At 43.8% G+C, this 16,790-nt stretch overlaps 1 protein-coding gene across 1 annotated transcript in view; it reads left to right on the forward strand.

Moving 5' to 3' along the window:
- Window positions 1-16,790, forward strand: part of PRDM6 (PR/SET domain 6) — a 104,796-nt gene that overhangs the window by 11,935 nt on the left and 76,071 nt on the right. Inside the window, exon 2 of the mRNA XM_066618149.1 lies at window positions 8,470-8,777. Coding sequence (XP_066474246.1) covers window positions 8,470-8,777 — 308 coding nt within the window. The remainder of the gene's footprint in view (window positions 1-8,469; window positions 8,778-16,790) is intronic.

Consider the following 16,790-nt stretch of genomic DNA (forward strand, 5'->3'; position numbering starts at 1 on the left):
TATTAACTGTTATCTCCACTGAGATAGCATAATGTTTACAGTAACCAGTTAATTAATTGATTAATTGGTAAAAACAAGACAGTTAATCGACTAAAAACCTCTAATTCATTGACAACCCTAATAAATTTGGGATTTTTATTTACATCTGATTCTTCCTATGACAATCACATAAGGAACCTTTGTTAACAATACCTTGAAGAAATGACAGATTTCCTTTTTTCCCTCTTCCCTGGTTGTTCCCTGGTTGATAGAGAAGTTAAGCAAGAAAAATGGAAAGTCTTTTAAAATGTTTTGGGATGCTTCTTTTTCTTCAGTTAGTTCAAAATCTAGAGCGTTTAGTCCAGTTCACACTGTTGAGGTTACTTGTGAATGAAGTACCCCTTACTTACAACTTTAGGCGTTAAAAGGTTTCTTTTTCTTTTTTTAAAAGTTGTACATTCATGATAGTCATAATGCCCCTTACAGTCTTATTATTTACATCAGAATCACTACAATCCTCTCATATGTTCCATAAAGAACTCCAAATACTGCACAAATACGGTTTTTTTCTTTTTTCTTTTCTTTCTTTTTTCGTGTAAACAGGAACCATCTCAATATTTTCTTTTATAAGTGATCAAGCAAATCATAGTAGTTTTCCCTTATTGAATTATTTATCACGAGTTTGGCCCCATGTGTTTATTTTTTCATTTAAATAGCATGAAGATTGAAACTATGGAATGTGGGGAGAGACCATGGCATGTGGAAAGTCTCCCTGCCATGGTACTGATCCAAATCAGCACCCCCTTCCCATGGTGATGTCTCTGGGAGGGAAGATCGCAATGGCACCAATCACTCTCTCTACTCTAAAATGCAATTTTCTCTTTTCTGTTGCCTTTGGGCACATATGCTTTCTCCCTTTTAAAAGAGAAAGGCACATTTTTACCATAGACAGATTATGCTTCATCTTGAAAGAGAATGTATTTTGTAATGTGTGCACAAGTATGTTTGTAAGCTCTGGTAAATGGATGAGGAAATGGATAGATACCATAGCTTTCTACCTGTGTATGTTTAGCCAAAAAGACTCGCTATGCTATTTACACCTACTATTTTCAGTCTGAAAAATAGACTGGAAAAAGCAAGGTATTCAGTCACTTACCACTAAGGTAACCAAAGTTATTTCAATGGAACACATTTTCACATCAAGTATTTTAGACTGGGATTTAAAATGCACTGTATTTTTCTTAAGTTTACTTTGTAGAAGTAAACTTGATTGCAACTGATGAATATTCCACTTGTTTATTCCATTTTTCCTCTCAATGAAGTGTCAAAAACCGATTACAATGTTTACACTTTCACCTGAGTGGTTAGTGTAACTCTAAGAGCTCAATCCTATTCCCCACCTGCCCAGATTGTGCAGCATTGCTGATGCAATGTGTGCTACGTGCTACAGGCTGGGGGAGACAACAACAACCAGACAGCCCAGCAGAGGTAAATGAAGAACTTTCTCACTTACCTCTAACTTGCCTTCTAATTTAGTGTAAGCCGTCTCCAGTGGGACTCCTCATACCTACGCCAGCAAAATGGTTGGTGTAAGTCCAAGGGAAGACTTGGGGGTAGTTCCGGGCTGGGAAGTGGGAGAGGATCTCAGTGTGCGCAGCTGCTGACAGTGTCCTGCATCTCCTGCCCTTGGCTGAGCTAGCTTCCTGCTCCATTCCTCTTCTGCCACTGACCTACCTGTTCTGGTGAAGGATGGAGATTCAGCAGCCTGCTGTTGCTTGCAAGTGGCCTCCTGGTGTTTGTGTATTGGTCCAGGACTTAACGTAAGGCATGGATAGGATTGGTTCGTAAATAAACAAAATAATAGAGTATTCACACTCAAATTCAATTTAAATTTAAAGTAAGATGATTGGCAATGCAATCCTATACATGCTTACTTGAGAGCAGATTCCATTGAACTCAATGGGGCTTTTTGCTGAGTGAACATGCACAGAACTGCCTTGTTACTCCCTCTAAACTTAATTCATTTATTTCAAGTTACAACTATTTATAATAATAATAATAATAATACAGGTATTTCTATACCGCCTTTCTTGGTCCTCAGATTTCTCCTTAGACTTTATTCAAGGCGGTTTACATAGGCAGGCAAATTTAAATCCCTGTAGGGATTTTTACAATTTGAAAGAAGGTTTCTATCTTTCAAGAAACCACAACATTCAGGTGTTTCTTTCTTGATCTGGTCGCACATTCTGGCCTCCATCCTCCCACGCTTTATTCTTACACCTGAACATTTAGTGTAAGTAGCTTCTGGCACCTCTTTGAGAGGAAAACTGGGGTGTACATTTTTGAAATGAAATAAGTAGAATTCAGTTATTTTAGTGGAATTTACTTGTATGAATTTAAATCTCAGTGTAGGCTAAAAAACTACTGTTTTCAGTGGTCTGTATATTCATATTGCTTATTATTTATAATGATATTGCATATCATTCTAAATACAGGGCAGAATAAGAATTACTACAAAACATGTATAGTTTTACAGCCTTGCTTCCAAATCAGGACAAGAGTGTATTCATATGAACTACTGAGACAATGTTAAGAAAACCTTTTGGAAGTAACATAATTCACCAAATTACAGAGTTATGACTTGATAAGTAATGCCTGAAGTTTAGACAGTGTTCAAAGTAAATTGCTAAAAACCTTTATGATAATTTAATGACTAGATATGCTTATAATACTGACTATAGCCTCATGCTTTCTGAATATATTGCCAGATATAAGTATAAACAAATGAGAAATGCATGAAAGAAGCTTGTTCTTGAGTTGGTCAAGCAGACTACTGTTTTTTTTTATTTGTGTGTTGGAAAAAAAGACATCAGTACAGTTTGCTAGTTGTTCAAGTGGAGTTATTCTTGGAGCTGAGAAATACTCATTGGCATGTACTCCACAATTCTTTTTTCCTTCTTCTTTCTAATTCATAATGTTGATCTGTATTTATTGAGAAGGGGAGAAGAAAAGAATTGTAAAAAGTGGTTTTAGCCCCAGCAGCTATCTCAGATGTTCATGTTTGTCAGATGTTCTAAAAGCTGTATGTGTGAGTGTGTTTCTGTGAGTGTGTAAAAGTGTACGATGTTGCACATCTAATGGCAGAGTGTAGAAGTTTGATCCTGAAGCAGCCTGGCTGGACTAAAAAAGATCCTTTGGCTTCATTTAATTGAAGCTGTTCAGTAGACATGGTGTCTCCAAGAGAGCCATTAATAATCAGGAAGCTGGGAGGAGGTTACACATCTAAAAGATTGTCAGCAGGGAACAAATTATTCCAGAATCAAGGGTCTGCTCTGAGAAGTAACTAAAATCTTGATCAGTCATTTCCTAAATCCTGAGGCTTTCCAACAAAGGTATTTTTAAAGTTTTATATGTTCGAATATTTTTACATCAGTTTTTAAAAGGAAAAGTTATATGAAACTTGAAGATTATTGCTACTGAAGTTATTTGCAACTTGGGGACTACAATTTTAGTCTTTCCCAGTCTGGTGTATAAGTAACAAAGGATTGGGACTTTTTATAGTTTGTTGAAGAAGATTAGCATAAATCAAATGTGAGTGCTAAGACATATGGAGATATTTTATTGTATTGTGCTAAAAGTTTCTTTTTTAAACACACCCCTCTCCCCATATATCCTACTTTCCTTTCCAGCCTTATATTAGTCCTGGAAGAAAAAAAGCAGCAAATGTTTTGTTCAGATATTTTCTTATCCAAAATGCCGTCTAGTTCTTGCCCAGGTTGCATTTTTCATACCTTTCCCTTTAATTATGCACAGTGCAGCCCATAAATCCATTTTTTATGCATAACTTGATCTTATTCAAAAGTAAACCTTACTTGATTTAAAAGGCAGGCAAATCCAGTCCTACGTAAATCCTCTCCACTGATGCAGCTACACCAAGGGAGTGTGAGCTGCATCTGCGGAGAGGACAGTTGGAGAGGTCTCCACAGGGCAAGTGAACTATTATTCACTTATCCCGAGAAAGGCTCCACTGCTGCCATGGGACTCCTCGGATCTATAACTGTTATTTCACAGGCATAAGTCTGAGGTGTGCAATGGTGGCAGAAAGGGAGAGGGAAGGGATTAGGATACAGGCGCACGTAAGTGTTGCCAGTCTCCTCCCCCATCTGTCTCCCTCCCTGCTCTCACACCACCTGGGAACTCCCCAGTCCACTCCCTCCCCACTTTGTTCTGCCTCTGCCACTGTCAGACTGACCTTTCCTGGTCTGGCGGCGGACCTCCTGCACTGCTGATAGTTGCTGCTGGTGCAAATGGCCATTGGCAGCATGCTGTACACACAGCTGGAGCCATTTTACAGTGTTGGAACTCTGTTCTACCATTGATAACCCCTTCCATGCTGGTCCAATCCAACAGTATTGGCCGTTAGTTGCATGTAAGTATACATATGACTGCAGCCTTGAATGGTATAGTCCTGCAGAAGAAAATGAAAATTACATAAAGGCCCCAGTCCTATTGCCTGCTACATTATAGCATGCATCCCCGCCAATGGGGGCTGCACTGCATGCTGTGGTGGTGGGGATGATCAGACAGCCTGCAAGAGGCAAGAGGTATTTTTCACTTACCTCCTGGTAGGCTGCCCAATCTCCTATGGGTCTCTGTGAACGTACGCAAGCCATTTGGTAGTGTAGTCTGAGAAAAGGGGGAGGTTAAAAAGAGGGCATAAGATCTGGCATGTGCAACTGCTGCTGGATCAACCTCCTACCCACTGATAGGCACCCACTGATAACCCCCACGGCAGCTTACTTGTACTGGAGCAGGCTCTGTGTGTTGTTGACATCCAATTTATGACAGAGGGACACTGTCCCTCTGTCATAAATCTGATGATAGGATTAGTAGCAAGTTGAGTTTAAGGATGCTGGTCAAATCATCGTTATTTAAGAATACTTATACAGCCTCAGCAGCTGCGGAGTTCCATTCCTGAACTCCGCAGATGCCAGAAACCATGGATAATTGAATCTGTGGGTCGGGTCTGGCATCCTCACCCAGGAGGTGCTCTGAGGCCCTGGGCCTCAGAAGGCTTCAAAAGCCCCCCAGAAGGCCTTAGACACACACTTCCAGATCTTGCAAACAATCAGAGGCCTTCTAAAGCTCAGAGAAGCTAGTAATTTTGCTAGCACAAGTCCAAGGAGTGAAAGGGGATGGGGCATTACCTCAGAATGCCAGATGCAAGGAACTGCACCAGGATGCAAGTCATTTGTTGCCTTGTGTGTTCCCTGAGGCATTTGACGGGCCACTGTGAGATACAGGAAGTTGGACTAGATCAGCCATTTTCAACCACTGTGTCGTGGCACATAGGTGTGCCGTGAGTGGTCCACAGCTGTACCGCAGGAATTTGGGGGAAGATCATTTATTAATAGGGCCAATGGGAGATGTGAGCCCCCACTGGCAGCATGGTGTGCCTTGTCAATTGTCAAAAACCTGGTGGTGTGTCTTGACCATTTTAGTGCCTTGGCAGTGTGCCATGAGAAGAAAAAGGTTGAAAATCACTGGACTAGATGGTCCTTTGACCTGATCCAGCAGGGTACTTCATAAGTTCTTAGGAAGCTGCTGCAGGGGTAAAATCCAGTGCTTACCATTGATGCCAGATCCACTCCATCCAGCAGCCTTCCTGCCCCGCCCTCCCTTTGCCCCTCCATTTGACCTCCCCTGTCATTTTGCCTTCCTCATTCAACGGCTTGCACATCAGCAGCACATGCAGGAAGGCTCTAACCTTCCTACCATTTCCCTGGTAGGTCAGTACTCAGCATACTGCCAGAAGGTGCGTTACAGCTGCTTTTCAGCAGCAACTGCCCATGGATCACATGTTCTGCTGACAGCTTCAGCCCATGCAGTTGGGACGACAATATTTGTGTCGAGTAGGAACACATCTGAAAACATCTTTGCACAGTAAACAACACTGAAGTGTTTCTAACACAGAAGGCAAGAAGGCTGTGTCAGTTGGGCTGGGATTTGAACCTGTGGTTCCAAGCTGCTTATGGATTCCAGATTTGTGGTTTAGACCACCAAATCCCCAACCAACTGATGAATATTTTTGTTTTATTTTTAGCAGCTGGATGTGAATGGTGCAAAATTATCAGGGCAAAGGAATGGCTGTGTAAATATGAAGAACAAGCCCTGCATTTTGAATAGAGTTATTTGAAACCTTTGTGTTATAATATGCATAGAGTGCCAGAGACTGTAATTAATTCAAACAGGCTTGTTTTTAGTTTACTTTCAAAATATATTTCCGGATATGAACTATTTTCTTGGAAGACTAGAATTTATAGCTAGTATTTGTATTACAGTGAGAAAGTAGGGGAGCCCTTAATAAAATCCACAATGAATAAATACCCTTGATTTTCCAAAATTTTAGTTATATTGTGGTCCCCTTCAACAGTCTTCTAAAAACAGTAGCTAAGGAGGCCAACACCAATTTAATGTGTCTAGGTCCTTTCTACTCCCTCTTGTAATTTGAACATAGCTGACAGCATGCAAATAAAGCGGAAACCATTAATATGAACGGGAGTGGAATAAAAACCACTAAAAGCCTGTATGCATACAAGAAAAATGCTAATAAAATCTTAGTACACTATAAAGAAATTAAACATTTGTTATAGTATGTGAATGATATTCTTTAGAGTAGCTGTTCCCAAATTGGTGGGTTGCGACCTATCAGGGGAACTGGAAATGGGCCATTCTCCCTGAAAAGTGACCCAGGAATGGGTGCCCCGAAGATGCTGCAGCGATTGTGGCACCATGGAGACCCAGGGACATTTTAACGTACCCAGAGGGCTTGTGAAGCTTCCATGAGGGTCCTGGGGACTCACAGCCCCCTCTGTGAGCCTCCACATGGCTGTCCTGAGCTCCGATTGCTGATCGGAACTCACTTCTAGTTTGCCTGATTGCAAAGCGGAAGTGAGCTCCAACCGGAGCTCAGGCAATCAAAGTTCAGGGCAGCCACACAGAGACTTGCAGAGGGGACTGCGAACCTCCAGGACCCTCCTGGAGGCTTCAGGAATCCCTCCAAATGTTGAAATGTCCCTGGGTCCCTGTGATACTGCAATCACTGTGACGCCGTCAGGGCCGTGCCCTCCACTCCCATTCCACCCACTCCCCCACTCCCCCATCCCCACTCCCATTCCCCCATTCCCCCGCTCCCCCACTCCCCACTCCCACCCCCACTCCCCCACCCCCATCCCCACTCCCACTCCCACTACTTATGAGGTTCCCAACTCCCTTGGAGGGGTTTGGGAACCTCTGCTTTAGAGTGTTCTGTTGAATGTACAGTTTAGATACTTATTTATCTATTAGCTATTCATGATACTGAGTTATCTTGTATTGCAGTAACTGAAATGATGGGGAAAATGTAATTTCAAGTATAGCTTGCCATTCATGTAGTTAGCATGTAGTATTTACTTACCTTCCTATTTTGCAGCACTGTGGTCCCCGATGGTCCTACTCAGGTCTGCACCAGTCCTTTTGCTTGCACACGTCTGAATGGTCCCAAAGGGCATGTCACGGCCAGAAAGGGAAGTGCTGCACCACCCAGTGCTTCACTTACCTGCTCTGGTGGCCGTAGGATGGGATGTGGTGCCTGTGGGATAGTGCATGCCTTCTCTCCAGTGCCGCTTACTTGTGTAGTATCAGAAAGCGTTTTATGGCACTTTTACGAGACCCAGTGCTGGTGCTGCCTGACGATAGGATTGGGCTCTTAAAGTGACCAAATTTGATTAGAAAATCCTTAAGGCACCCTAAAAACCATAGCTTAGCACATGTATGAGTGTTTTTGAATGTTCGTATAAACATTAGATTTTACTCTTATATTCAATTCTAATGTGATCCACTCATTAATCTCAAATTCATTTACTTGGAAATATGTTCCACTAGTGACATCACTAGGGTTTGCAATCACCTGGTATGGGAGGCCAGCACGTCACCCCTGTGATGGACCTCCTCCCACGCAATGGGCGGGGCAATGCTCTGGGCGGTGGGCGTAGTGATGTACCACCGCCCTGCCCCTGCTGGTTTTTTGGCTATAACATTTGATAGAGTAGAGCTATTTCAATACAGTTTGTTTCATTGCATTCTGCATGAAATTATGCATCAATTGATGTATGACTGTATTATTCAAAGATACCAAGGTTTTAAAAATTTGGCCAGTAGTGGTGTCACCCCCCCCCCGTGCACATCACCTGGTGTGGCCTGCACCCCCTAGCGATGCCACTGTGTCCTGCAAATCTGAGGGTGTCTTATGGCTTACTAAGCAGCGTTCTTGGGTTTGTAGCTTTGGTTGAGATAAGAGAAAATAACAGCTAGGAAGTATGTGTTTATGTTTAGATCCCAATATTTAAATTGATGGACGAGTTCATAGATTTCTAATTGTATATGTTATCTAATTATATATGTTTCTAACTGCGACTGGCTACTTCAATTTTTTTTTTCTTTTCGATCCAGGGTGTGACATGTGTGCAGATAACCGCAATGGAGAGTGCCCCATGCACGGCCCCTTGCATTCTTTGCGCCGTCTAGTGGGCACTAGCAGTTCCGCAGCAGCAGCACCTCCACCTGAGATTCCTGAGTGGCTCCGGGATCTGCCGCGGGAAGTATGCCTGTGCACAAGCACTGTGCCTGGTTTGGCCTATGGCATCTGTGCTGCCCAGAGGATTCAGCAGGGCACCTGGATCGGGCCGTTCCAGGGAGTTCTTCTTCTACCAGAAAAGGTGCAAATGGGAGCAACCAGGAACACCCAGCACCTCTGGGAAGTAAGTTCTGATAAAAGCATTCAAGTTTTGTTTCAAGTTTTGTTTTCACTTTCAAAGGTTCCCGTAATGGGTTTGATGTGTGTATGTATCAGGGATGGGGAAATCCAGCATGGTGCAACTGGAGTCAAGAGTCTCTGCCCTCTGTGGCTTGACTCGTAAATGATTCATAACAGGGGCACTTTCCAAGTTGCCCCTTCGCGACTCGATAGGACTTGAGTCGCCCCTCTCCCTTTAAAAAGCCTGTCGTGGATAAAAAACAGGGCTGCTGCCGGGTGCGTGTGTGCTTCGAAGTTTTCTTGAAACTCTTCCCTGCTGTCCCTGCCCATCTGTAAATGAGGTGGGAGGGGGTGGGATGAGCTGCAAGAGAGCAGGGACAGAAGTGGCAAGAGGGAGGAGGGTCACATGCAGCAGCTGTGAGGCTTACCTCACAATCCTTGGCATGATCCAATCCTTGGCAGTTTACAAAGTTCCACCACAGCCAGTCATTCAATGTGTGTTCCCCTTCGAAGTAACAATTGAGCCCATAGGAGCAACTACGTTGGAAAGCGTGATTGCTATGAACCACCTCCCCCTGCTTTTCCACCTCCTTTATCCCTCTCCTGCCAATCCTAAGGCAAGAACCCCCTTGGGCTCTTCCTCCTGCCCTCCCACCCTGCATTCAGTGATCATGGGTTCCTCCCCCCCCCCATCATGGGCAAAACAGCTCACTCCTGCGTCCCTCTTCCTGCTTAGATGCATTAACCCTTCCCTGTCTCATAGCTGAAACATCCCTGCTGCTCGTGCGGTCAGAATAATGCCACACGAGGTCTTTCACACTGCAAAAATTTAAGAAAGCACACCCAGACACGGGCAGACTTGAGTCAGCATACATGGGGATGAGTGCCGAGTCAGAGGGCCCCTGACTTGAATGTGTTTCAGAGTCTTCCATGTGCACGACTCACGAGTTACCGAAAAATGCGCATTTTCATGACTCGAGTCCAAGTCACTGACTTGAGTTCCCATCCCTGGTATGTATACTTGGAAAGTCACCCACTCTTTTGTCTGAGGATGTCATTCAACAGCAGGCAGATTATAACTTCTGCTAAATTTACAGTAAATAAAGCAGATTGTTACCAGTTCTTATAAATAGTGATAAAGGTGTGCAAAGATAATATGTGGGCACAGGCTGCAGTCATACAGAACTAGGAGTACTGTTGAAATCAATGAGACTACCAAACAGCATGCTTATAAACTGGGATGGAACCTTTCTCTACCTTAAAATGAAACATGGTTAGCTATTATTTTGTAGAGCTCTGGGCATTATTTCACTAGTGAGATGTGTTTAAAACCTCTTTATTAGTGGACTGTTTTTGAATAACCTTTCTCATATAATGCAGAGCATCTGCAGCTCATATAAACCAAATTAAAGTTTTTATTTTGAGCAATTTCTCTAGTAACGTAGTAGCTGCTAAATGGATTCTAAATCAATATTATTTGATGAAAAACTAGTCACTTTAGTTTAGAAGCTTATTTTGAGTTATTTGTGATTTACAATTTCACTTTACATCTTAACTTTCATGCAGTGCTATGATGATGCCCATATTATGTTTCTATTGCAGTAGAATGGAAAATTGTGTGCTCTTAGTTGAAAATGTTACTTTTTCTGAATGTTTATGATCTATACATAAGGGGCAAAGAATCAAAACTCTGGGGCAAAGAACCAAAACTTTATATATAGGCTAATGGGTTCTGAGCTGTCTGAGACAGATCAGGAGAGAGATCTTGGGGTGCTGGTGAACAGCTTGATGAAAGTATCAACCCAATATGCAGCGGCAGTGAAGAGGGCTAATTACATGCTTGGGATCATTAGGAAAGGCACTGAGAATAAGACAGCTAATATTGTAATGCCATTGTACAAATCTATGGTAAGCCCACATCTGGAGTATTGTGTCCAGTTCTGGTCACCGCATCTCAAAAAGGATATAGTGGAGATGGAAAAGGTGCAAAAGAGAGCAACCAAAATGATTACTGGGCTGGGGCACCTTCCCTATGAGGAAAGGCTACAGCGTTTGGGCCTCTTCAGTATAGAAAAGAGGTGCCTGAGCGGGGACATGATTGAGACATACGAAATCATGCAGGGGATGGACAGAGTGGATAGAGAGATGCTCTTCTCCCTCTCACATAACACCAGAACCAGGGGACATCCACCACAGTTGAGTATTGGGAGAGTTAGGACAGACAGAAGAAAATATTTGTTTACCCAGCAATTAGTAATTAGTAATGTGGAACTCCTTGCCACAGGATGTAGTGATGGCATCTTGCCTGGATGCCTTTAAGAGGGGATTGGACAAATTTCTGGAGGAAAAGTTCATTACAGGTTACAAGTCATAGTAGGTATGTGCAAGCTCTTGGTTTTAGAGGCAAGTTGCCTCTGATTGCCAGATGCAGGGGAGGACACTGGGACGCAGGTTGTGCCTATTGTCTTGTTTGCTCCCTGTGCTATGGCATATTGGTGAGCCATGAATGATCTGCAGGTGTGCCGTGGGAGTTTGGGGGGAGGGTCATTTATTTGTAAGGTCATTGGGCATTAGTAGGGCCTATCCCCCACCAGCATCATGATGTACCTTGACAATTTTAGTGCCTTGTCAATGTACTGTGAGATGAAAAAAGGCTGAAAATTGCTGATCTAAGGCTAGGCCAAACCCAAACTAAATCCAGGAAAAGTTTTTTTTTAACAACTGACAGCCCAATCCTATCCACACTTTCCTGGGAGTAAGCTCCATTCATACTGATGGGACTTACTTCTGAGTAGACATGCATAGGCTTGAGTTGTAAATGCCACCAAAAGCAAACAGGAATAGCAGATACCAACACCAATCAGGAGTCTCAGGTAAAGGTACTGGTACCATAACTTATCAGTGTCCACCAGGTGACACTAAGAATGCAGAAACCCATTTCGGGGGCACTCTCCATTATAGCCATCTGCACACATCACATCCTGTGGAGTAAAGAGAAACTTTTAAAAGCTGGCTTGTCAAAATTAGGCTGTCACCATCAGATCACAAGGCGGAAAAATTCACATTCAAGCAATTTCTGCCGATTCACTTTCCCTTTGCAATCCTCTTCGCCACACTCCCCTTAATTCTGGAGGGTTTCCTAACACTCAGGAGTGCCTTTATGTGATATTTGGGAGAGCAAGAGGCAGGAAAATCCCAGTGCATGAACAGAATTCTACTTAGAATGTTCTGGATTCAAGCCACTGAAATATTTAGGTTGCTGGGCAGGAACGTATATATTTACACAAATGATCAGCAGTGATTCTAAATAGATATGCATTTATTAATTTTGAATTATGCCCAGTCAATGAGTAAAGCCAGAATAGTTGTACAGGCAGTGGTTTGAGCCAAATTGCAGAGCTGGTTTCACTGATCACTCATAAGTAATGAGATTTCTGGTCTTGGCTATAGATTATCTATCTGTCTAATTTCCAATATATATTATGCAACATTCTCAAATCAAAGTGGAATCATTATATGGTGGTTTGCCATTTACAGAATCAACATAAAGAAAAAAAGTAAGTAGAATAATTCTGTCTCTCAGGATAGGACAAAAATTAAAATTTGGATACAAATCACCACCAGAACAATCAATTAAACATCAGAATGTATTATGCCAGTGCAAATATACACAGCAAAATAAACATTCTTTATGATCTGAGATCAATAATGTAGTACCATAAGGTAGTGTTCCTGTTCAATGGAATTATGGTGACATAGGGCCCAGTCCTATCCAACTTTTCCGCACAGATGCAGCTGCAATGCAACCCCGAGGACAGGGAATAAATGTACCCTTACCTTGAGGGAAGTCTCCATGATTGTCCCTTTACTGCAAGATGCAGTGTGTGCCCCCTTGGCATGGCAGCATTGGCGCTGGAAGGTTGGATAGGATTGTGCCTATAGTCAATTAATGTGGAGGATAACAGAAGAGAGGAGGACTTGGAAAGAAAGATGAGAAGTTCAGCGTTGGAGGTACTAACAGCCCTATCCTGAGTTGCCTGGGGCGCCCAGCCTTGATGGCTCCGAGAATGGCTGCCACTGGATCCTGCACGCCCCGGGCTACCGCGGGAGGTGCCTCAGGAGCAGGGGATTTTCATCCCCTTCTCCCTAGTAAGGTAAGCAGCTCCACAATGAAGCTACTCACTTTACTGCCGACCAATAGGTTGGCGGTAAAGGCCTTCGTGCAGGGTGCAGAGCCCTCCACGAGCGCCTTCGAAACCATGGAGCAGAGCTCCACGGACCCGCTTCCCCTGGCACGCCTCCCGCCCACCCTCCTCCCCGCGTCATGCCTCCTCCCTGTCCCTTCCCTGCCCCACTTACCATGCCACGGCTTGGCGGTCCATGAGACCGCTAAGCCGTGAAGGCTGCGTGCCTGCCTCACACTAGCCCAGCGCTAACCCAGCACCGGCTGGTGTTGGGCTAGCACGGGCGGGAGTCTGGCGGTGAGCACGGAGCCGCGGCACTGAGCCCAGGATTGGGCTCTAAGATGGCACTGTAATATCCAAGAGGAAATACTAGACTGGCTGCCAGGTGAAGATGTGAGAATGAATGGGGGGTGGGGGTGGGTGGAATTCAGATTAGAGAAGATGATCAGGTGCCATTAGCACAGAAATGGTACTCAAAGCAACTGATACATTTAGCTAGTAGTATTGTATATAGGTCATAGCAAGGGACCATGAATGAACCAAAAGAGAGGAAAAGAAAAAAAAAAGATAGCAGGAGGATGTAACACACTCCAGAAATTTGGAGACAGAAGGTAGAAAACTGTGATTAACCCTGCTCTCATCCACATTCACATGTACTTATCAGTACAGGTGTGTACGCTGTCTGCAGGTATGTACTCTGCTCTGCTCTGTGTAGACACAGAGTCTTGGGGTGGGTTTACCTGGCCCAGAATTTAACGACCCAATCCAACCTCAATCCCTGTGCAGCGATGAAGCAGGGCTGCCTTGGGCTATGTTGCATCCCCCACAGAATGAATGGTTGCTGGAGATGTCCCTGGGGTAAGACCCAGCAGCCACAATGAATCAGCTCTGGCCTGTGCCAGTGATATCACTAGCACAAGTCCATGTTGATCTGTGCACATGGTCAGGACCAGGAAGGGCCTTGGGATTCAGCGCACACCGGTGCCACCAATCCTGCCCCCTTCGTGGGTCAGATCTGCCCACCCTTCACCCACAAAACTTGAGTGTTCGAAGAGTTAGGACAGAGTTAGGACAGACCGAAGGAAATATTTCTTTACCCAGCGTGTAGTTAGTTTGTGGAACTCTTTGCCACAAGAGGTAGTTATGCATCTTGATTAGATGCCTTTAAGAGAGGATTGGACAAATTTCTGGAGGAGAAGTTCATTACGGGTTACAAGTCATAGTAGGTATATGCAAGCTCTTGGTTTTAGAGGCAAGCTGCCTCTGATTGCCAGATGCAGGGGAGGGCACCAGGACACAGGTTGTGCCTGTTGTCTTGTGTGCTCCCTGGGGCATTTGGTGGGCCACTGTGAGATACAGGAAGCTGGACTAGATGGGCCCTTGGCCTGATCCAGCGGGGCTCTTCTTATGTTCTTATCTTCTCCCACCTTCCCCCCACCCCGCTCTCAGGAATGTTGGCTAAGAATGTCAGCTGAGGACCCAATCCTGTCCAACTTTCCAGCACCGGTGCAACCACAATGCAGCCCCGAGATAAGAGAACAAATATTCCCATACCTTGAGGAGACCTCTGTGACTGCCTCCCCAACACAGGAAGCAATGCATACTGGCATAGTAGCAATGGAAAATTGGATAGAATTGGTCCCTAAGCTGCTAGTGACTGTATGTTTTTAAAGTGAGGGAACTGGCACCAGAACTGGATAGAGGCATTAAGGTCAACGGGCATTTGGAGGGACTGGAGGACACAGATGTGTGTTTAAATGCAGTAGGAAGATGCCAAAGAAGAGAGCCTGTGAGAGCATGAGCCTGTGAGAGCATGAGCCTATGAGAGCATGTGATGGAATTCAGGGATACCACTTGTTTTCCAGCATCCTCCAGAAAAAAAGAGTGAGAATAATGGTTTTCCAACACAAATTTGCTCAGAAAGAGTATCCAAGTTCCCAACCCAAATCCTGCTCTCATGCCCTGAACATTCTAATTCTTAACAGCCTCATAGTAGTTTCCAGTATGAGTCAAATAAATTGAAGGACTGTTGCAAAGACAATCAAACACCAGTCCAGATGTGGTGTACTTTGAGTTGCTTTGCTTTGGCAAACATCATTATTGCATTTGATGTACAGTTGGATACAGTGGACACATTTTTTTGGCATATTTGAGCAAGAGTTCCTGCCACACATTTAGTGTTTGCTTTGTACGTCATCCATACAGTTCAATGTACAGCAATTTGAAGTAAATTAAGCACCATTCCATTACATCATGACACTCTGACACCTATGGGTGTTCATTGGGAAATTATGCAGTTCTTTATCAATTTGCCAGGTAATTTTTTTATAGTCTGCATAAAAGATCATCTCTTTAGGGAGTAAAAATAAAAAATAAAAATGAATTCACTTTAGTTATGATTCTTTTAATTTTTCCTATGACCCTTTTCAGCCTGTACAGAACTAGGATGATATAATGGTTCTGTTATTGGACTTAGAGCTGGAAGATTCATGTTCAAATCTCCACTCAGCCACAGAGCATCCTGTACAACCTTGGGCTGTCCCTATCTCTTAGTCCAGGGGTCTCCAAACTTTTCAAGGACCACATCGCATATTTTACACATTTTTGCAGACCGAAAAAAATCAATTTTATAAATGGATATTGAAAGCTAAAGGAATGAATAAGTTTTATCTGGATCTTTTTTGCAATCAGTAAGATATGATTCAGAACAAAAGAGAAATGTGACAGTGGCACACGGCAAAGAAACAATGCCATGCTTAAACTGAGAAATATATAATGAGTAAAAATGTCAAACACTAGCAAAAAATATTAGCAATAAAAATATTTTAAGTTGCTGAAGGCCAGATGATACCTTGTGGAGGTTCAGATGTGGCTTGTGGGCCGTAGTTTGGAGACCCCGTCATAGCCTAATCTGTTTTACAGGCTTGTTTTGGGGACACAAGGCTGGAATGAACCATGTATACCATCCTAAGCTGCTTGGAAGGGCAGTATTGTTGTTGTTGACATCCTTCAGTCTCGGAAGACTATGGTATCGCGCTCTGAATGGTGGTTCTGGAACAGAGTGTCCTCTCCAGTGCGCAAAGCCTGGGTAAAGTAGATATGGAGGATAGACTGTTACCTATGCAGCAAATCCCCACTCTCCACGTCGCTGGAATGGTCCAATGGAAAGGCAGAGGCCAATACGGTTGGTTCCAGCAGCGTTGCAGGAGTTGCCAGAACGTGACTGTGTTCAGCCATGAACTGCCTCAGGGACTCCGGCTCCGGATTTTGCCTCGAGGTTGACTCCTGAAGCCTTTTCCATAACTGGATGTAGCCACAAGGCAGTGGAGGTTTGGGATCAGAGTTTTCCTTCTCTCAGATGAGCTGCCTTCCCAGGCTAACAAGTCCCATCTACCCTGGGCAGTATAAAAATGTGATAAATAAATAAAATATATACATTTGCTTATGGTTCATGAAAATACAATAAACTGATTTATTTAAACCAAAAATATGCCTGGGTTTATCGAGTAAATACAGTCCTTTCTAAAAAGCATTTATTCCATTGTAATTCAATTATATTTTTAGAGCTTCTTCATTTAGAACAGGGGAGGGCAAACTGCGGCCCCAGGGCTGGATCCAGCATCCACACAGATCTGTCTACCCAGTGGGCAGACCTTTTGGTTGGCCATAACCATGTCCCATTTGGAGGACAGGGATGCTCTGGGAGTTGCGTCTGCCTGGACGTCCTGTTGTGCAGCATTCTGGGATGCCAGACAGGCAACGCAACTGCCCAGAGCATCCCTGTCCTCCGAAAGGGAGGATATTGCATGCCAGCCACCCAGAATGCTTGGATG

This window comes from Tiliqua scincoides, chromosome 2 (genome assembly GCF_035046505.1).
Source record: "Tiliqua scincoides isolate rTilSci1 chromosome 2, rTilSci1.hap2, whole genome shotgun sequence".
Taxonomy (NCBI): Eukaryota; Metazoa; Chordata; class Lepidosauria; order Squamata; family Scincidae; genus Tiliqua; species Tiliqua scincoides.